The following is a 21,931-nucleotide window of genomic DNA, read 5'->3' as shown; positions in this document are numbered from 1 at the left end:
TTGCAAGAGAAAGCACCACTCACTGTCTCCAACCTTGAGTGTTGCGTCGGTCCTGCCCTTGGTTTCATCCATGGTGGGTTATGTAGGATGCTGCCGTACCAGGTTAGACCATTGGCCGATCCTGGTCAATATTGTCAACTCAGATTGGCAGTTTCTGTCCAGGATCTCGGGTGCATTTCTCCCCCCACCCCATGGACCTGCTAGGATATGCGGGGTATTCGACTTTGTGCCTGCTAAGCAAGTGATCCACCCCTTCCCTTCTTTGTCATATAAACCCCAGGCCCCTCCTACTTGAAACACCCTATAATTCTGGGACCCCACTGTGGGACTATCCTGCTAACTGCATCCAAAAATGGCTCTCCTTAACCTTGAGAGGAGAAAATTGCATAAGTCAGGATTTCTTTTTCTTTTAATGGGAGGTGGGATGAGTAGCTCAAGATGTGTGTACTGGATTATGTTTCTTTTCCTTTGTGTGTGTGTGAGTGGGGGGGATATAAGTTCAACTTCTATGCTAGTCAATATGTTCTATACGCCAGTGGTTGTCAGCCTGTCTGGGACCCACCACAGACTCCAGCCATATGGGACTCGCTGTCGAGAGCCCAACAGATACCAGAGTTCCCAGATTTCCTTGCAATACCGCAGAGGAAGCGGTTGCTGTTGGCAGTGCCCGTTGCTGCGGGTCTTGAGGCACATTTGCAAGACTGCACCGCTTCTTCAGTGCCTGTTTCCACATTGCAGCCCTTGGCGAGAGCTTGGTGCCCTTGTGCCACGGAGTCAGTTCTGTTACAGATGCAGGGAAGCCCCGTGCCCTTCTGTGCAAGGATGCCCGTAATTTTTGTTGGGGTGTTGCATGTACTTATCCTCCTTATCCACGGGCTTGTCATCCACGGATTTCAGTATCCGTGGATGCCAAGTCCCATGGCTAGAGGGCCTCAGAGGACCTCCCAGACAGGACTGGAAGTCACTTCTGGTTCATGCCAGTGGCTTCCAGTCATGTCTGGAGGTGTTCTGGGGCTGTCCAGCTGCCAGATTTAATTGCCCGTGGTATTTGGTATCCGTGGGGAGTCCTGGTGTAGATCCCCCACAGCCCACTGTCTACTCGATGTTCTTCCAACCAGAATGGGCTCCCAAGGCATTTTACAACAACCAACCTGAGAGAGATGTGGATGGGTGGCTGACACTCTGTACCGGTCCCTGGCAATTGGCAATTCAATGCACACACTTCACCCCAGATAACGATCAGCCACCTTTGAGCACCTGCTTTACATGTTTTGGGTCCCGGGTTCACACTTGGACAGCATCTCCTGGTAGGCTTGAGAAAAACTCTTTGCTTTGACCCTGTGTGTTGCTGGCAACTAGTGCAGCTAGATGAACTGAAGGTCTATCTTGGTATATGTATTCCCATGCATCTTTTCCATGGCTAGAAATATTGATTAATACATCTGCAATTAGTAGAGCTTGGTGCATGACTTTGTACCACATCAGTGGCCTAGAACCAGACCTGGTGCGTGCTCTCTTTGGATTTTTAGACAGAGGCATTTGCTGGTGTAGTTTCCAAACTTAAGTCAGCCCTCAATCTCCCCCAGGTATGCTGCCAATGGCAGAACCTGTGCACCTCCCCCTCCATCAGAAGGTCTAGAGTGGGACTGGGGAGCAAGAAAAATGCAGGCGGAGAGGAAGTGAGCTTTCATGATGATTAAGTGAATTAGAAATTAATACATCCCACCCAGCTAAATCTCTATAGTTTATACTAAACTGAAAAGGTGGGGGGAGGGGAGAATCTTTGCAGACAGGAAATGCCAGTAATTGGAACAAGCAGAGAGATTTTGCTGATGTTGGACGGAGGATGTGCCGGGGGGGGGGGAAGGGGTGCTCCTTGAAATCAAACCCCTTTCCTAGGGATCTGCACCCCAAGAGGCTGTTTTCGGCTGCTGTGTCAACCACCAAGCCCATGGGCAGTGTTAATAAGGAACATGTTAAAGAATGCATTTAAGGGGTGTGGGTATTCCTTTAAAAAAAAAAAAAACTGCTTCCCCCCCCAACCCCCCAAGAAAATGTTCTGAGTTAGACTTTATTTGTACTGGAACACTTTGAAGGCTTGAAAAATTTGAACTTCAGCATACTTCATACATTTTAACAAGGTTTAAATTCAAACCGGGCCAAGGGCTCCCCCCCCACCCCGCTCCACTTCTAACAGCGTCTCAGTCTAAACACTGCCTCCTTTGAGGATTTCTGCACAGAGGCGTATTTTTATTAAAAATGTATTTATTGAGCATGAGTCAGAAGTAAGCGCAGGACAGAATTCCAGATATCCAGTGTCCCCTATGAAATAATATTGAGAATTTTTCCCCCTTTCCCTCCTGAGGATTTTCTGTTTTTAATACTATATAGCTGGCAGGGCCACTCCTAAAAAAATTGGCGGATTCCAGAGTGATCATCCTTCATCTTCCACTCCCCTGTTTTGAGTGATGTTAAATCATACAATAATTGCTTGCAGGGTAGATGGGAGTAGGTAATTTTGGAAATCACCTCTGGGACGTTGCACTGCGCTTTCTGCCGGAGACATCTGCCCCGTATTAGACGCCCTCTAGACTCTTCCACTGCTGGGCTTATGTGAGGGTATTAATGTTTCGTGTTGAGCTTTCTTTAGGCCCCGGGTCGGCCCCTCCCCAAAACAAACCCTGCCGTGCGTCCCGACCGCATAGCCCAAGCTGCTCAGGTTCCTTGCCTTTCATCTCTTTGGTTGGAGGTCGTGTGCCACATTTTCCAGGCGCTGGGAACACTCCCACGGGTCACTCCTACATCTGAAGACGAGGGAGAACCAGAGCTGGGCTGGAGGTTCTGCATGGAAAACTCAAAGCTCTGGTTGGGGTGCGGGGGCAGTGGTCAGAACTGGGTGGCTCGAGCCCCCTTCGCTGTCGCCTGTCAGGGTGTGACCTGAGGCAGCCAGTGCAGCCCAGCAGACTGGCAGTCAGGTTCCAAAGCCAGCAGATGGTGTTTTGGGTTGGCCAGGAGTGGGTGGAGTGTGGCCCAGGCGAGTTGAGGGTCAGGCTTCGGCAGCAAGCGAGGACCAAGGGTTGGAGGCAGAAAGCATCATGGGAGCAGGCGGTGTTGCGTGTGCAGTGATTGGTCTAGTGGCAGGGCAGGGCAAGGCAGGGTCCCATCAGTACCTACTCCATTAGGTGGTAAGCTCAGACTGTGGGACGAAGCCAGGGAAAGTCTTTATACACCTCTGTTTTGCTCCCACCTCCCTGAACGGCTTCAAAGGGGAGGGGCTGCTCGCACAGCGTGTTCAGATGCCCACAAAACTTATTGCTTTGCACCCCCTCTAGCTATGCCACCAATGTGCAGCGAAGCTAATTCCACCCGGGGAGTTGGGTGTACCATTTTCAGATTCCCAGCTTTGTTCCACCTTGATATTCAGGCTAAAGCAACATCAGCGGATGAAGTGGAAACTGTGGCTTGTTGCAAACTGGGAATGGAAGCCTGAGCAGCCTCCCCTGAAGTGCAAAGCGCGGGGAAAGAAAGGGACGAGTGCGTGTGTGTGCCCAGGATTCACTGCAGCGCATTCGTGCACCTTGGAACTGGTTTTGCTTATATCTGAACAGGGCAGGAGTCGTAAAATAAGCCGCTGTTTGTTCTGGGCAGATGCAGCACTGAACCATGGTTACTGCAAGCCCATAGAATTGCACCCTGGCTTGCAGTCATTGTGGTTGAAGTATTCAGATGTCAAGTGTATCCGTAATTCTGGAAAATAAACTGTGGTGAAGCATGAAGCCCACACTGGCCTGCTAAGAGGAAAGGCTTTAATTATTTTTCTTCGTAATTCTCTGTTGCCCAAGTTCACCAGGTCCACTGCCCCCTGCCCCCAAAAGCTTTTTGGTCTTAATTTGTAGGCTCACCTACTCAAATGAACCCTACCCAGAAGAAGGGGAGGATATACTGTACTCCTTACTCACAGAAAACATTTTTCCCTCTTCCTCCAGAATTCTTCCGAGAGCTTCTTGAGAATGCCGAGAAATCCCTAAACGACATGTTTGTAAGGACTTATGGCCTCCTGTACATGCAGAACTCAGAAATGTTTAAGGACCTCTTTGTGGAGCTGAAGCGCTACTACACGGGCGGGAACGTCAACTTGGAGGAGATGCTCAATGACTTCTGGGCCCGCCTCCTGGAGCGCATGTTCCGCCTGGTGAACCCTCAGTACCATTTCTCGGACGAGTACCTGGAGTGCGTCAGCAAGTACACGGAGCAGCTCAAGCCCTTTGGGGACGTGCCGCGGAAGCTGAAGCTGCAAGTTACACGGGCCTTCGTGGTGGCACGGACTTTTGCCCAAGGCCTGGCCGTGGCAAGAGATGTCATCGCCAAAGTTTCAGCGGTGAGTTGCGTGCCCTTATTTTGGCTGCTTCTCCGGAGTGAAAGCCCTGGCTCTCGGCAAGTTGGGATGGTAGAACCTCGCAGTCCAAGGCTGAAAAAAATGTGACTGTTTTGGGCATTCTCACAGATGAAGTCAGACCATTGGTGTGTCCCCTCCCCCCCTCAGCCTACATTGCCTACTGTCAGTGTGGCTCCCCATGGTCTTGGGCGCAAAGAGGTTTTTCCCCATCGCTTGTTACTAAATCCTTTCCTTTTAGCTGGAGATGCCAGGGTCTGAAACTGGGGCCTTCTCCAAGCACAGCCCCATCTCTGCCATTGAGCTTCTTGTACTTCATAAGGTGTCACAGGTGTGACGGTTCTGTATCCATCATACATCTTGGAAGCATTTTCTGCCAGGCCTGAAAAAGTGCTGATGAAATTGTTCAGCCATCGCACTCTCGACAGCACATACCCTTCAGGAAAGGACAACATACCTTTCTCTCATTGGAGTGGGAGGCAACTCTTTGGATTAAGAGCCCAGTCTTAAGCCTGAGCCAGCTCCGCTCTTGTGCATGCTGCCCAGGCAATAGCTCTGAGTGTAGGGGATCCTTTCATCTCCTAAGTTCCATTTCAAAATTCTTGTTTCTCTGTTGCCTTGTCTTGGAATGCTTTTGGGGCACCTTGAGTGGAAAGGGACAGTGAGGATTGGAGGCCTCTTTCTTTCCAGACTGGGTTGGGCTTCAACAGTCGCAGAATTAAAAGCGATACCTTGGGGCGTGAAGACGTGGGGATAGATGTTGGTATAATAATAATAATACAGGGATTTATATACCGCCTTTCTTGGTCTTTATTCAAGACTTTATTCAAGGCGGTTTACATAGGCAGGCTTTATTTAAATCCCTTATTAAACAGGGATTTTTACAATTGAAAGAAGGTTCTTTCTTTCAAGAACCACTACACTCAGGTGTTTCATTCTGATCTGGCTTCACGTTCTGGCCTCTCTCCTCCCACGCTCAGAGCAGATGGAATAGCTCGGCTTCAGCTTGTCAGCTGCTCCAAGGTCGCATGGTGCCGGTGGCCTCGAACTGGCAACCTTGTGGATGTTATCTTCAGGCAAACGGAGGCTCTACCCTCTAGACCAGACCTCCTGCCCCTGGTCTTCACCTTTTTCATGCCACAGTCTCTCCCCCTCCAATATGAGAATGGGGACCCACTGCCAATTCCGCCCCCCTCGTTGGTCCTGATCTGTCTGCCCTCACCTGCCTTGTTTCCCCCTACTTCTTGTGTCTTCACATCAATGCTGTGAGGTAGCAAACTGAGCAGGGTCGGCCTTATGTTTGACACCCCTGTTCTAGATCTTGTGGCCGTCCAAGGGGCCATTGACAGTAGATTCAGGTGAGTCCTTCAGACATGCCTTTGTTTGTCTGAATCTCCTGCCAGCCCAGACAGAGCACATTTAAAACTTGCATAACTGAGAATGCTGTGATGGCCACCAACTCAGATGGCTTTAAAGACTATTAGGCTTACCCTTGGAGGAGGAGAAGGTGGAGGAGGAAGAGGAGATGGCTATCACTAGGAGTGAGGCATGATATCTGTGAAGAGCCTCCATGTTCAGGGGCAGTGTAGGAAGCCGGATATCAGAAAGGATGGGCCTTTGGTCTTAACTCCACTGGGCGTTTCTTATGTTCTTATCATATGGGCAGGTTCACTAACCCAGTTCGGACACCACAATGCCAAGCTTCCGAATGGCATCCTGAGTGACTTTTCTCTGGTTCTGCTCCTCTGCTGGGTGTCTGAGCCAGAGTTTTCTCTGCCTGGGCTCTTTTTGCAGAGGCTGTACCTTGTTCCAATTACTCTGTGTTGCTCTTTTTTTTGGGGGGGGGGGAGAAATAACAACTGTGTTTAGTGTTTTATAAAATTTTGGTTTCGTACATAGTGTGAGAACCATTAAGGCTGAAAAGCACCTCTTCTGTTGGTCTGATGTCATTGAAAAATTGATAGTCTCAATCAAAAACAAATCCTGGGATAGGGGGATGGGACACAGAGTTCAGTGGGTACAGCCCAAAAACATGAAATAAAGCAGCAATGAGAATTGCATTCATAAGAACATAAGAAGAGCCCTGCTGAATCAGGCCAAAGGCCCACCAAGTTCAGCTTCCTGTATTTCATAGTGGCCCACCAGATGCCTCAAGGAGCACACATAAGACAACAAGATCCCTGTGTCCTGTTCCCACTCCCTTGCATCTGGTTTTCAGAAACATGAGAACATAAGAACAGCCCCACTGGATCAGGCCATAGGCCCATCTAGTCCAGCTTCCTGTATCTCACAGCGGCCCACCAAATGCCCCAGGGAGCACACCGGATAATAAGAGACCTGCAAGGCCTCCTGGGAATTGTAGTTAAGAACATAAGAACAGCCCCACTGGATCAGGCCATAGGCCCATCTAGTCCAGCTTCCTGTATCTCACAGCGGCCCACCAAATGCCCCAGGGAGCACACCGGATAATAAGAGACCTGCAAGGCCTTCTGGGAATTGTAGTTAAGAACATAAGAACAGCCCCCCTGGATCAGGCCGTAGGCCCATCTAGTCCAGCTTCCTGTATCTCACAGCGGCCCACCAAATGCCCCAGGGAGCACACTGGATAACAAGAGACCTGCAAGGCTTCCTGGGAATTGTAGTTAAGAACATAAGAACAGCCCCCCTGGATCAGGCCGTAGGCCCATCTAGTCCAGCTTCCTGTATCTCACAGCGGCCCACCAAATGCCCCAGGGAGCGCACCAGATAACCAGAGACCTCATCCTGGTGCCCTCCCTTGCATCTGGCATTCTGACATACCCCCCTTCTAAAACCAGGAGGTTGCATATACCAATCATGGCTTGTCACCTGTGATGGACTTTTCCTCCAGGAATCTGTCCAATCCCCTTTTGAAGGTGTCTAGGCCTTCAGGTGCCATCACCACATCCTGTGGCAAGGAGTTCCACAGACCAGTTACATGCTGGGTAAAGAAATATATTCAGGTGGATAACAGTTGTTGTTTCAGCCTGGATGCAGTAAGCTTGAACTATTTTCAACTATTATTCAACTATTTATTATAGAGGCAAGCTGCCTCTGATTGCCAGAAGCAGGGGAGGGCACCAGGACGTAGGTTCTATCTGTTGTCTTGCGTGCTCCCTGGGGCATTTGGTGGGCCACTGTGAGGTACAGGAAGCTGGACTAGATGGGCCTTTGGCCTGATCCAGCGGGGCTCTTCTTATGTTCTTATTTTGCCTGCCCACCCCCCCCCCAATGAAAAGAGATCTGGGAGCTCTAACTGTGACTTCGTTAGAATAAAGTTTAATCCAAGAATTGGTGTAAAATAGCAGGCACATGCATTAATTGCCATCTGGAAGCGAACTCCTTCCTCCAAATGTAACTTCACCCTTCAGGGGACAAGACTCTATCTTCTTGAAGTCAAATGGTTCCTAATGGCCCTTGGGGTAGCTGAGCTATAAATCTGAATTAAAAGCTGCTGGCCAGCATGTACCAAGTCAGTTAAGTATTAATGAAGCCTGGCTGTTTTGCAGAAACGGGCAAAATGCATTAAATTGGCAGCGTGGTTTTTTTTTCTCCACCCCCTTCCTTTAGAGTCCATGTGAATTTTTAGGTATTATTTCTTGCTCTTTTCTTCGGGTGTTTCTGGACTGTGGGAACGCTCTCTGCCTTGTATTCCTGCCCTCTAATTTCCCCTTAAATTGCAAGCGCTGGGGGTAGGGATACGGGCTGTGATTGAACCCTTGACAGACATTAAAATGAACGGGTTTAAATTGCTGCCAAACATGGACATTTCCTGGCTGAACCTCGAGGGCATTTTATTAAATTGGGGGGGGGGGTGAGGAATAGAAGAGGGGGGAAAATATGTAAGCCAGATTCCCCCAGTGACTCAGGGAGGAGTGGAACCTGATAGTTTGCAATTCATAGACTTCAGAAATTTCTCTTTAATGAGGAACACATGGTTGATCGCAGGGCCCTTCAAAATTAGGGCTGGGCTGGGGGGGGGTGCTATTGGTGGAAAAAATGTGTTGGGCATCCTCAGATATGCCTGTCCCGTTTGCAGTGTATTGGCAATTGCTTTGAAAAGGGGCACCGGTGGTGTTCAGGAAGAATTGCCCTCCATTTGGACTTGCACAAGGCACCATTTGTGCTGTGATCCCCGATTGGCTAGGATTCCGCCATGCGCCTCGTGCCAGAGGCATTGTCCGTCCCCAGTCACATCTGTGTGGTTGCATAACAGGGTGACATCATCCCTGGAGCCCGATTCCCTCACAGGTTCATTGTTCTTCAAAGCCTGTCTCAGACTTGCCATTCCCCTTATCTCTCTGCTGTTATATCTCGAGTCTTGTGCACACAGGACCAGCTGGCACCCGAGGCGAAGTGCCAGGTGTCAACCCCTCCCTTCCTTGGTGCTGCACCAGCCTCACCTCCTCCCAACTTTCCAGATTGGAAACAAAACCAGAGGAGAGCGGAACGGAGAGGAAAGCATTGGAAATGTTCTAGGCCAGCACTCTATGCTTGTCCACACTTCCTTTTCATAGAGCAGTGCTGGTGAGAAGGGGGACAGAGGTGGACCCCCGTCCAATAAGTTGTTGAGGTGACCGCGTCCATCAGCCTTGTGCAGAATTTCTCAAACAGTGAGTTGGGACCCACTTGGTGGGTCATGACCCAATTTCTGGTGGGTCTCGTAGAGCTGCCAGTGCAAACACAGGTGATGGAAAGATCAGAGAGCTCCTAACCCTGCTCACTGAGTAACAGGCACTTTTTCTAGTGGGCGCTCCTCTTTTATTTAGCAGGGGGAGAGTAACTGGCCCACCTCACCCCAGCAGTGTCTTTTCTAGTGGCTGTCTGCCGTTCTTTGGCATCTTTTTAGATTGCGAGCCCTTTTGGGACAGGAAGCCATGAGTTAGTTGATTTTTCTCTGTAAACCGCTTTGTAGACTTTTTGTTTAAAAGTGGTATATAAATGCTGTTAATAATAATAATAATAATAATAATAATAATTAATAAACTGCCAAGCAAAGAGCTGAGCTCCTGCAGTTTGCAAGCTTGTGTAAATACAGGGGGGGCTCCCATATCCACATATCCTGTATGCGCGGTTTCAGTTAACTGCTGATCGGGTCTGTACCCCCCCCCACACACACTCCCCTTGCCTCCCGAGGATCTGCCAAGCCCAGGCTGCCCACATCCACATGTGGCTTCTGCTGGACTCAGAACAACTGTAATAATAAAAAAAAGTAATTTCTGGGGTTTTTTTAAAATCAGAAGTGATATATTTATGCCCTTATAAGGCATTATGAGGGCCGGGGAAGCGTGGGTTGGGTAGGGGAGGTGTCCTTCATATCTGCAGGTTAACATACCCATGGAAGGGGCTGGAATGGAGCGCCTGTATAAAGAGATAAATGTCTGAGCGTTTTTAAGTCTCATATGCTAGGTGGGTCCCTTACGTATCATTTTTAAAAGTGGGTCCCGGTGCCAAAAAGTTTGAGAACTGCTGACCTAGTGGAAGGAGCAGCCCTGCCTACAGACAGCAGAGATCACAGGCAGGTATCAGAGAATCTCTTGTTCTGTAAAGCGTTCCAGCTTGCTCTCCAATTACTGGGCAGAGAGAATTTTGCTTCCTGGTGCTTCAGGCTTTCAGGATTTTGTCTTTAAAATCAAGTTTCTGGCTCTCATGGCTGCAGGAAAAAGGCTTGGAAATGCGAAGGCCCTATTTGGTGCTACTGTTAAAGGCAGAGACTGGTGTGGGAGGACTTTGAGCCTGCCAGTTGTTAGAGAGGTGTTGCGCGCACAGCAAAAACAGTTCAAGAGCTCACAAAAACTGCTCACTTCTTCCTTGTGTGAATGCAGGCGCTGGGGCTTGTCTGTTAACGGCTCTTAATCCTCGTGAATGACACAGCGCCCAGGCGAGGGTGTGTCTTGTAATTCGCATGAAGAAGAAGTGATGGATGACTCTGTTGACGCAGAAAGATACAGGAGTAAATAAATGCCTGGAGATGAAAGGTTGATCTGGGGGGAGGGAGTCAGCAAAGCATTTGCCCCTATTGTAAATTGTATTTATTTATTGCAAAGCTTTCCAGTCCCACCTTTCCACTCCATTACAGAATGCCCGGGGCATTTTATTTGATTAAAAAATAATTCATAGAAGACAATTAAAAAAAAACATAAACAGCCCAGAATAAGCAGCAGATCAAAGCAAACATAGCTTCGGGGACAACCAAGAAATTCAGATGGAGGTCAGGCCAAAAGCAGAATCTTTAACCAGCAGCGGAAGACCAATAGAGGAGCTTCAGCGGCTTTCTTGGGGCAAGGACCCCTGCATCTTGGAGAAAAGAGGCTCTTTTCTAAGTTGCCCCCAACCAGACTTCAGACAAGTACAAAGGTCTCTTCCACTGCCCTTTGTTAATGGAGAGGACTATACAGGAAGAGGCAGTCCTTAAGATGTCCTGGCTGGGGCAGGGCTGTAGCGGAATGGTTGAGCTCCCGTTTGACGCACAGAAGGTCTTGGCAGCATCTTCAGGTGGGAGATGGGAAAGACTGGTGCTTAAATTGCTGAAGAGCCTTTGCCACTAAGGAGGTTTTTCCAGGGCCAGAACTGAGCTTGCAGCCCTTTCATACATAAACCCACTCCTGGTTCTCCTCCCACACCCCAGCTTTTTTTTCATTCAGGAGCCCAGTTTTTTGGGAAGGGGAAACAAGCCTGTTCATATTCAACCAGAAGGTAGAGGCGAATCTTGCCAGTCTGTTGCAAAATCATTCAATTAGATGTAGATGTTCCGGCCAATCTCCATCTGTCCTCTGTCTGCCCCAGTCCAAGACAGTCATGAAATGCACAGACCCGATGGCAGGCACATAAACCCTTTTTAGAGAGGAGACTAATGTGTCGTGTTTGTGTGTGTGTGTGTGTGTCTGTCTGTCCCTGTGTCCCCTCTCCTTTTGTTTGTCTCAAAAGGTCAACCCCACGCCGCAAGGGGTGCAAGCGTTGCTGAAGATGATGTACTGCCCGTACTGCCGTGGCTTGGTTGCTGTCAAACCATGTTACAACTACTGCTTCAATGTCATGCGGGGCTGCCTGGCCAACCAAGGCGAGCTGGACACTGAGTGGAACAACTTCATTGGTGAGTGCCTCAGAATGGCTTTAAAGGACCACTTTTGAGTATGTAGTGGGTCCCCCTTGAGTATCCGTGGGCTCAGCATCCATGGATTTCAGTATCTGCGGGTGCTCAGCCAGCAGCTGGAGGGCCTCAGATGGCCTCCAGATGTGACCAGAAGGTGCTTTGGGTTCACCCTGGAAACCTCCTGAGCGGTTCCGGTCACATCCAGGAAGTCCTCCTGAGACCAAAATCCGGATTTAATTATCCACAGAACTTGTTGTCTGCGGGTGAGGTGCTGGAATGAATCCCCCCACAGGTACTGAGGACCCACTGTGTTTATTTCATAAGAAACAGCTTACAAGATCGTACATGTAAATCTGAAAAGAAGTATCCAGCTAGCAAACCAGCAGTAAGACTGCAGAGAAACGCACAATTAAAAAGAAATAAATCAATCCATAAATGTCTGGCTGATGAGAGCTGTTTTCTAGCATCACCTGCCTGAATGCAGGAGGGGGGGGTCACTTGGATATTACCAGGCGGGGGGGACGAATTCCACAGTTGTGGCACTGACACCAAGAAGACAGGCCAGAGAGCAAACCTTTGGATAATTCTAGCCAGACTGTAGTTCCTGTCATTCCTGGGGGAGTTTCTGCCAGTTAAATCTCTTCATTGGGAGGGAGGGGGGTTTAGCAATTTCTGATGTGCTTGGCTTCAGGGCTGGTCTTGCTGTCAGGCAGGGAAAGGCAGCCCAAGTCTGGTGTCAGATTTTGGGGGCTACCATAGCACCGTAGCACGTGACCAACTATTTAGGGTCTTCTAGATTTTCTGCTTCAGATCTGAAAGTGGTGGATGTTGGCCATGCAGGAGTAGGGTGAGAGGGGTAAGGTGTGACTCCTCTAGGAAACCTGTTCAAAAGGGTTTCGAAAATAAAGTGGGCCCTTGATTTCCATGGGGGATCAGTTTCAGGATACCAAAATCCATGGATGCTGGAATCCACAGTGGTCAGGGTTGCAGCCCCGCAATAACTTACCTGGAGGTCAGGCCAGGCCTTCTGGCGGTTGCACTGGTCTTCTCAGATGGCCTCCCAGGCACAACCGAAAGCAATTTTGCGCATATGAACCGGACTTCCAGGAGGTGTTCTGAGGTGCGGGAAGGAGATATGGACCTTCTTGCACCTCAGGACATCTCTTGGACATGACCAGAAGTTGTATCCAGAGACTCTATGAGGCAGAGACTCTGCATCCATGATTGCCCAGATACGTGGATGTTGAGCCCATTGATAAGGAGGGTTCACTATTATATCTCATTATCCTTTCTGTGCTTCTTAAGGTTCTTTGGAGGAAGCTCAGAATTGTAATTCTGGTTGCTGGGCCACGTCGGTTTGACTCTGTCAAGCCGTTGCTCCGGCGGCTACACTGGCTGCCGGTTCTGTTCCGGGCCCAATTCAAGGTGCTAGTTTTGACTTTTAAAGCCCTTTACGGCTGGGGCCCTTTACGGTATTTGAGGGACCGCCTCCTTCCCTAAAATCCTGCCCGTGCTCTTAGATCATCTCAGGGGGCCCTTTTGACTGTGCCGCCACTAAGAGATGTGAGAGGGGTGGCGGCCAGGAAGAGGGCCTTCTCGGTGGTGGCCCCCGAACTGTGGAATACCCTCCCCTTAGAACTGAGAACTGCTCCCTCGTTGCTAATGTTTTGGCGTGGACTGAAGACCTTTTTATTTCAAAAAGCTTCTAATTGTTGACAGGCTGGCTGGCGTTCTTGCTTTTATATGAAAATCCACGGGGTTTGTTTGTTTGTTTTTAGATTTTTTAATTATTGTAAATTGTTGCTATTGTTTTTAATGTTATATTTTTTAAAGTGTTGTAAGCCGCCTTGTGTGCCCGTTGGGCAAAAAGGCGGGGTATAAATTAATAATAATAATAATAATAATAATAATAATAATAATAATAATAATAATAATAATTCATGATGGGAAAAACTCTCCCAGTTGGGCTCAGAGCTGGGCTGTGGGAAACGGGACTCCTTTTCTAAAGTTTGGGAAGATGGCTTGATTTCACTCCAGAGGTTAGGACCCGGTTAGGCCCCCAGTAAGGGGTAGTGTAGTTTTCCCAGTGCCGGGGGTGTCTGGCATCAGAAGGCAGGGATAAAAGATCATTTATGAGAGCTGCCTGAATTTGTACTTTTGAGCAGAAGTGGCACCATCACTGCTTGTAACGCCACTCCTTTGGTCGCTTCCTGCGAGCAGGGACAGCCAGCAGGTGACAAAATGAAAGTTTTTTCCTGAAATGTGAGTGTTTTTCTTGCTCACATGGGCCGCAGATTACTAATGTTACGGGAGAGCTTGTCAACCTTATTGTGTAGTCACTTTTCTGGACAACTGTGCCAAGCTGCTCTCGCTGGGGCACCTAATGGTTTTTTTTGGAACATTGTGTGGTGTCCATGTTTGATGTAGCCCCCCTAGGGCTTGCGACAGAGTTTGCCTTGTCTGGTTCCTTGCAACCGAGGCTTAGAATCGCTGTTTCGTAAGAGAGGATGGGAAGACAGAGCCTTGATTCATCCAGGCCGGTAACCAGAAGAGCTCACAAGTTCACTGAAAGAGTTGCAGTGGGGGGGGGGGGAGAGAGGAGAGTCTTACAGAAGAGAAGGCAGGATGCTAGTGAAGTTGGACTCTAAAGGACAATCTGCTAATTGTGGGAGGCCGTGCAGCACCTATTCCAGCTCAAGAGGAAAAGCCTCTGGCGAGAGGGGCATTGATGCAGCGAGACATGGGGTGCTTGTTGTATTCCTTCCAGAAACATGGCAAGAGGGACAGATGTGTCCGTTAATGTGTCCCGTTCCTTTCCAGTGCCAGAAGTTTAAGCCTCCAAACAGATGGGACAAAATAGGCAGGATCCCCCAACAGAACTTGTTTGTACCTGGGACCTTTTGCAGGATAAAGACTTCAGGATAGGGCTCAATGAATGGGTTGAGCAGAGGGGGGCAGGACACAGGCATGGTTGTGTTTCCAAAGTGGAGACCACTGTGCACTGGTAAAGGCATCTCTGGCATGGACGGAGCTTACCATACCACCCGGGGGCCTCTCTTTCATGCCACAGGTGACCACCAACCTTCGCGCTGGCCAGCTGCTTCTGGGGTCTGTTACCCCAGCAGGCTTTACACTTGGATTTCTGGGCATGCGCGGCTGGCCGCCACGAAGGTCGGGGGCAGCCTGTGGCATGACAGAGAGGCCCCTGGGTGTAACAGGAAGCTCTGTTCACCTGGGGGAAGGATCGCAGTGGGCGCCAAATCCAGCCCATGGGCCGGGGTTTTTGTGCCCGCTGTTCTGAGTCACATTGCTGCCAATATTTCCTTGAGATCTGAATTGTGCGCTCAGATTACATAAGAACATAAGAACAGCCCCACTGGATCAGGCCATAGGCCCATCTAGTCCAGTTTCCTGTATCTCACAGTGGCCCACCAAATGCCCCAGGGAGCACACCAGATAACAAGAGACCTGCATCCTGGTGCCCTCCCTTGCATCCGGCATTCTGACATAGCCCATTTCTAAAATCAGGAGGTTGCACATACACATCATGGCTTGTACCCTGTAATGGATTTTTCCTCCAGAAACTTGTCCAATCCCCTTTTAAAGGCGTCCAGGCCAGACGTCATCACCACATCCTGTGGCAAGGAGTTCCACAGACCAACCACACGCTGAGTAAAGAAATATTTTCTTTTGTCTGTTCTAACTCTCCCAACACTCAATTTTAGTGGATGTCCCCTGGTTCTGGTATTATGTGAGAGTGTAAAGAGCATCTCCCTATCCACTCTGTCCCTCCCCTGCATAATTTTGTATGTCTCAATCATGTCTCCCCTCAGGCGCCTCTTTTCTAGGCTGAAGAGGCCCAAATGCCATAGCCTTTCCACATAAGGAAGGTGCCCCAGCCGAGTAATCATCTCAGTCGCTCTCTTTTGCACCTTTTCCATTTCCACTATGTCTTTTTTGAGATGCGGTGACCAGAACTGGACACAATACTCCAGGTGTGGCCTTACCATCGATTCTGCAGCCCCTATAAATGATGGCGCATTAAGCTAGTTGGGTGACCATGGTTTCTTGATATGTAGTGCCCCAGGAAGAGACAAGGATCAAACACAGCAGAAAGGGGAGGAGTACCCAGAACTGTCAGGCCTGCAAGCGATCCGCTGCCTAAGGGGGACGGAGGCAAAGCACGACGGAGGCAAAGGGGGACGGAGGCAAAGTCCCCCTAAGGGGGACGTGTAGGAGCATGTAGGGCTGCTCCTTCCTATGGCTGAGACTGAGGAATTAGGCCTGAAGCAATGATTCTAGCAGTGATTCAATGATAAGGCCAACCAGACCCTTTGGCTCCATCTCGGGCGCTTCCAGTTCAAAGATCCCGGGTAACACAGCTGGAAGGACTTGACTTGAAACTTTTGGGAAGCCTTCAGTTGTCAGCTTAACCTGGCCATGTTGACCAAATGTCTGAAGAAACCGACAGTGTTTTTACGAAATGCTTCCAGGTTGGGACAGAGGACCTGGGTGGGCTTTCTTGGGCTTGCAAAGCTGCGTATTGCACAGCTTTGGAGCCACCACAAAAAGGGCCCTGTGCTGGACTACGACAGAACAAACTTCTTCCAGAGCATCAGGCCATAACTGTTGGGTGGAAGAATGGGAGCGTGTGCCTTGTGTGAGAAGATGTTCCCTGAGGGCAACAAGCATAACTGCTTTTCCCTGGAGCATCTTGGTTTCCCCCACCCACCAATCCAGTTGTGTAACGCATCCATGAATGCTTTGGTGCCTTGAACTACTGCCGACCTTATTAATGTCAAATCATGCTGCCAAGGGGGGGGGCGGAATTCGCCATTCGTCACCAGTTTGTTAGCAGAAACACCCCTGGATCTTAGCAGGAGGTAGGAGCCTGCGGGCTATCATGTGATGGCACCCTCTGCTCCACCCCACTTGGTGCTGGCAATCCCTTGTTTTTGAGCATAGAGGACCCCGGTTGAATTGCCTTTTTTGTTCTGATGGTGGCTGTCACAGTAATGTTTACAGTTGGGCCACGGTCTGACGTCCATGGATTTGATACACTGCAGATGCTAGCTGATACTGGAAGTCCACAAAAAGCCTTTTAAAAACAAAAAAGCATCCAAATCCAATATGTTTACCTTTGCGCAGCTAAACCGTGCAGTTTCCAAGCCTGCAGAGCTGTTTTTAGCAGTGAAAGACCCACTTCTGGGTCGCATGGAGCGTCTTCTCTTCTCCTAGGCATGTTCCAGAATGCATCACAATGCATTTCTGTTTTTCAGGGGCTTTAAATGTGGATCCCAGTGTCCTTAGGAGGGTTCTAGAATGGAATAGCCGCAGGTATCATGGTCTGATTTTTTTTTTTTTTTTTTTTTTGCCCTTCCTTGTTGGTCTCCGAAGAGTTTCAAAGTCCTCCAAGATGAAGAGTGGACCTGCTTGTCTTTGTACCTCCTCCTCTGGCAATTAGCATTTTCCTCCTGTTGCCCACCCCAAGCAAGACTTGCATTCCTGTAGCTCTAGCAAATCTTTTAAACAATCCTGCAAGTAGTAAACCAACAGATCAGGGATGATACAGGGGAGCCCCTGTATCCACAGATCCTTTATCTGTGGATTCACTTATCCACGGATCAGGTCCATGTCCCTCCTGCACATTCCCTCTAGACTTGCATTCCTTCACAGAAATGTGTGAGATGCCATAACATTGCGTGGAACAAAAGCTCCAGTTCACACAGAGCATCCCTGTGAACTTGAGAATGGCTTGTCCAACCTCGGGGTTCACAAAGACAGCAGTTAAGTTGGAAGATGGGGTTTTGCCTCGTTTTTGCTTGTGGCTCTCAGTCCTTTGTGAAAACTCTCCGAAGGGGTCTTCATGGCTTTGCCCAATGGCAGTGTTTCTAGATGCACTTTTTTTTTTTGAAGAAGCAGCAAAACCTTTTCTGTGTTTAGTGCGCCTGTAGGAAGCCTCCTCTGAACTTGAACAGAGGTGGCCTTTTGGGCTCCAGAAACCTCCCCAGAGCAACTCTGAATGTCCACCAAAGCCATGATCTGCCTGGTGGTTGAATGCTTCCATTCTGTTGGCATCGCAAAAGCATTTGTCCCCTTGTGCGTACCCCCCCCCAGTACAATGAGGGGTATTCATGGCAGCAGTCATTACTCAAGAGATTGAAAGTTGCTCCTAATTGGGGGGGGGGGCGGCCACGCTGCCGTCTTCATCAGGCCCGTGTTGGATAGCTGCTTCTCGTGTTGACGCCAGTTGCCTGACTAGTTGGGGCTCTGGATTTGGGGTTAGCAATGGGGCTTGGTTGGCCCCTTCTGTTGTGTTTGGGTTGCTGGGAAGATCTGTGCCTTGCTGAACAAGAAGTAGCCTTTCCTTGTGCACTGATACTTTTTCAGGAGATTCACATTTTCTTTCATGGGACCTGGGGAGGGGGACATAGCTCCGGAACAGAGCAACTCCTTTGCATGCAGAAGGACCCCCAGATATTTTGCAGCAGGGGCTATAGGCAGGCAGGGAAAGAGAGAGCCAAAGCCAGCCCAACCATTGCGCATATTGGTTTGGTTCCAGTTCAGCTGTACTTTTCAGTGGTTCTCACGCTTTTAGCACTGGGACCCACTTTTTAGAATGAGAATCTGTCAGGACCCACCATGACCAGAAGTGACATCATGAAGCAGGAAAATGTTTAACAATCCTAGGCTGCAATCCTACCCACTCCCAGGAATAAGTCCCATTGACTATCATTGTTAAAAGAATACACATAGTAGCTTGCTAAATGTACAAGTCTGTAACATTTCCCCAAATGCAGTAGCATACCATGGTAGCATCAAGTGTAGTATATTAAAAATAAAATATTGAAATGAATAGGGCCCACCTGAAATTGGCTTGCACCCACCTGGTGGGTCCCGACCCACAGTTTGAGAAACACTGCTATAGAATGAACAAAGTACTGACTACAGTGGGCCTTGGTATCTGCAGGGGATCCATTCCAGGCCCCCCCCCCCCAGAGGGGGACACTGCAGGCAAATCAGACCTCCCCATGACAGACCTTCTGGGCATGACTAGAAGGCACACCCAGGAGGTCCTGCCCTCCAGTGCAGGTTCGGGATCCACAGTGAGTCTAATCCATGGATGCTGAGCCCATGGACAAGAAGGTCACAATGTATTTAACTTAAAAAAAAAAAAATTGTAGAAGTGTTTACGAACAGACTGTGTATACAACAGGTTAAAAACAGGAAAGTGATGAATTGTTCCATGGAAGGCTGAGTGTGTGATTATTGAATCACTTATTCTGAAGCATGTTCCACCTCTTGAACATGGAGGCTTGACTCAGGCCTCAAGGGATGTTCGGTCCATGTTTAGTTCCATCTCACTGCAGTGCTTTTCTCTGAACCTGTTTGGGGCTTTGGGTTTGGTTAGACTCCCTGCTACACGGCAGAAAATCACACAGGCCAAGAATCTAAGACAGGTCAGTATCACGTGTCCACCCAGCTTCCCCAGATCATACAGGGGGCGCCTGTCTGACCCCCCCCCAATCCTGGCCAGACCCCAAAGTGCTCACTTTGTTGCCTTATTTTTCTTAGGCTTTCTTAGATAATCCCAGCCACAATGGGCTGAGAATCTGTGTAAATAAAAACCCTTGATTGGAGCCTTTCAATCAGGGTGGGTGTGTGTACCTACATGTGCTGATCCTCTTTTTTTTCTAAACAGGAAGACCTGAAACAGGCAGATGGGTTTATTTATTTTGAAGGAAGTGTGTTATGATTGTGAAATTTCAGGGATGGGTTTGAAGAGTCTGGAATCTTCCCCCCAGGGCTTGGAATGCAAGGAAGGGGGGGGGGATTGCAGACCCATGAGAGCAGGGAGGCCTCAGAGGTGGACAGAGGGAAACAAGATGCCAAGTGGTTGTGGTCTGGGAGCCAGTTTAGCTCCCAGTTTAGCCAGTTTAGCTAAGGAAACCCTTAGATTTCCTGCATAGAAATGCACATCAAGGTTTTTAGAATAGGCAGCCTTCCAAGTACTTTGTGAAACCATAGCCTCACTCCTATTTGCATGATAACAAAACTTCTAGCACTTACTGCCAATAGCTGACTTTAGTGGGAGGGCCATAGTTTGGTGGTTGCGCATGGAGGTGGTCTACATGCAGGCAGCACCTTCAGGGTAGGTCTGGGAAGGACCCCTCTCTGAAAACCTGGAGACCCACTGCCTGTCGGTGAGACAGTGCTGGCTTCGATGAACCAGTGGCCTGACTGGGTAGGGCAGCTATATATGCATATATGAAAGCAAAGAATTGGGAGGGCACCAGGATGAGGTCTCTTGTTATCTGGTGTGCTCCCTGGGGCATTTGGTGGGCCGCTGTGAGATACAGGAAGCTGGACTAGATGGGCCTTTGGCCTGATCCAGTGGGGCTGTTCTTATGTTCTTAAACTACAATTCCCAGGAGGCCTTGCAGGTCTCTTGTTATCTGATGTGCTCCCTGGGGCATTTGGTGGGCCGCTGTGAGATACAGGAAGCTGGACTAGATGGGCCTATGGCCTGATCCAGTGGGGCTGTTCTTATGTTCTTAAACTACAATTCCCAGGAGGCCTTGCAGGTCTCTTGTTATCTGGTGTGCTCCCTGGGGCATTTGGTGGGCCGCTGTGAGATACAGGAAGCTGGACTAGATGGGCCTTTGGCCTGACCCAGTGGGGCTGTTCTTATGTTCTTAAACTACAATTCCCAGGAGGCCTTGCAGGTCTCTTGTTATCTGGTGTGCTCCCTGGGGCATTTGGTGGGCCGCTGTGAGATACAGGAAGCTGGACTAGATGGGCCTTTGGCCTGATCCAGTGGGGCTGTTCTTATGTTCTTAACTACAATTCCCAGGAGGACTTGCAGGTCTCTTGTTATCTGATGTGCTCCCTGGGGCATTTGGTGGGCCGCTGTGAGATGCAGGAAGCTGGACTAGATGGGCCTATGGCCTGATCCAGTGGGGCTGTTCTTATGTTCTTATGTAACTGTGGCTTCATGGATTTGTCTTGGCTTGTGTGATGGTGAGCTCTGCGCCCTCCCCTTCTGTTTTGGAAACTCCTGCCATGTGCCATGCTCCGCACTAAACGGCTTGTCTCTCCTCTCTTGTGTTCTGTGTTAGAATCTATGCTGATGGTGGCTGAGAGGCTGGAGGGCCCTTTTAACATTGAGTCTGTCATGGACCCCATTGATGTGAAGATCTCCGATGCCATCATGAACATGCAAGACAACAGCATGCAGGTCTCTCAAAAGGTATGGGCAGGACATGCTCAGGGAGGGCTGAAGAAACAATGGCTTATGAAGAAAAAAAACCCAAGTGCTTGATTGCCAGGGCACCAAACTATTTGCTGCTAATCTCTCCAGATAGCAGTCTCCGAATCATTGTGTGTTGGAAAAGCTGTCCAGGAGTGGCTCTGTCCATTCTGTGCTGCAGCCTCCTATCTTTCCAGCTGATCTTCTCAGAAACTTGTGCTTCTGTCCAGAAATGGGGTTGTCCAGAAATGTCCAGAGTCTGCTGGGGCAGCAGAAGTGACTGTCCAGTGCAAATATCTGAGAAGAAATGTAATTAAATAATTAAAGCGGTGATTCCCAACCTTTAGGAGCTCAGGGACCACTAAGGCAAAATTTGGAGACAGCGGGGACCACATGCAAACCCCCCCCCACCCTCACACACAAAAAATACAATTAAATTTTTAAAACATAAGATTATTATTTAATAATTAATGTGATGGTTGTGCTTGCATTTGCTTCACTAGCTGTGAAAGTCTTGGGTTTACATGGAACACAAAATAATTTTCCCCCAACTCAAAGGTTTTCACACCCACCCAAATCAATCCAGTTTCTTTTCCCCCACACCAGACCACATTACGCACAGCCCTTGCCTCTTTTAAGTGTGGAAAAACACCTCAAAAAGGGAGAGGGTAAGCACAAGAGGATTATAGACAAGTCATGCAAGGTAGTTAAATGAGCCAACAGAAAGCACACACATCCCTCCACAGTTCCTTTTGTTACACAGCCCTGGCCCTGCTCCCCCCACTTGTGAGTCCAGAGTCCTAGGAAAGTGTTCAACACAATTTAGGCAGGTCAGTCCTGAAGGAGAAGCACCAGCTCAGAGTGACTTCTCAGAATGGCTGCTGCATGTCTCAGGAAGAAAAGCTTTTTTGGTGTGCACTGCAAGGTCTTTAGGGGGGGGAAGCCTCTCTTCACTTCCTGTTCTAATTGCTGTCATGACCTAGCTGTGGACTACATTGGTTGAAGCTAAGAGAGTGTGAGCAAGCATATAGGTAGGCTGCAGCCACAAAACTAACAGCTGCCTACTCTGCCATTAGTCTGTGGAACTCCTTGCCCCAGGATGTGATGATGGTGTCTAGACTAGATGCCTTTAAAAGGGGATTGGAGAAATTTCTGGAGAAGTCCATCACAGCCACAG

General features: G+C 49.1%; 1 protein-coding gene across 1 annotated transcript in view; it reads left to right on the top strand.

Moving 5' to 3' along the window:
• Positions 1-21,931, top strand: part of GPC4 (glypican 4) — a 73,287-nt gene that overhangs the window by 45,251 nt on the left and 6,105 nt on the right. The window contains exons 3-5 of the mRNA XM_066640008.1: positions 3,987-4,378; positions 11,339-11,504; positions 20,624-20,754. Coding sequence (XP_066496105.1) covers positions 3,987-4,378; positions 11,339-11,504; positions 20,624-20,754 — 689 coding nt within the window. The remainder of the gene's footprint in view (positions 1-3,986; positions 4,379-11,338; positions 11,505-20,623; positions 20,755-21,931) is intronic.

This window comes from Tiliqua scincoides, chromosome 12 (assembly GCF_035046505.1).
Source record: "Tiliqua scincoides isolate rTilSci1 chromosome 12, rTilSci1.hap2, whole genome shotgun sequence".
NCBI lineage: Eukaryota > Metazoa > Chordata > Lepidosauria > Squamata > Scincidae > Tiliqua > Tiliqua scincoides.
The sequence above is the reverse complement of the archived record's forward strand: the minus strand, read 5'-3'. Positions and strand labels throughout refer to the sequence as shown.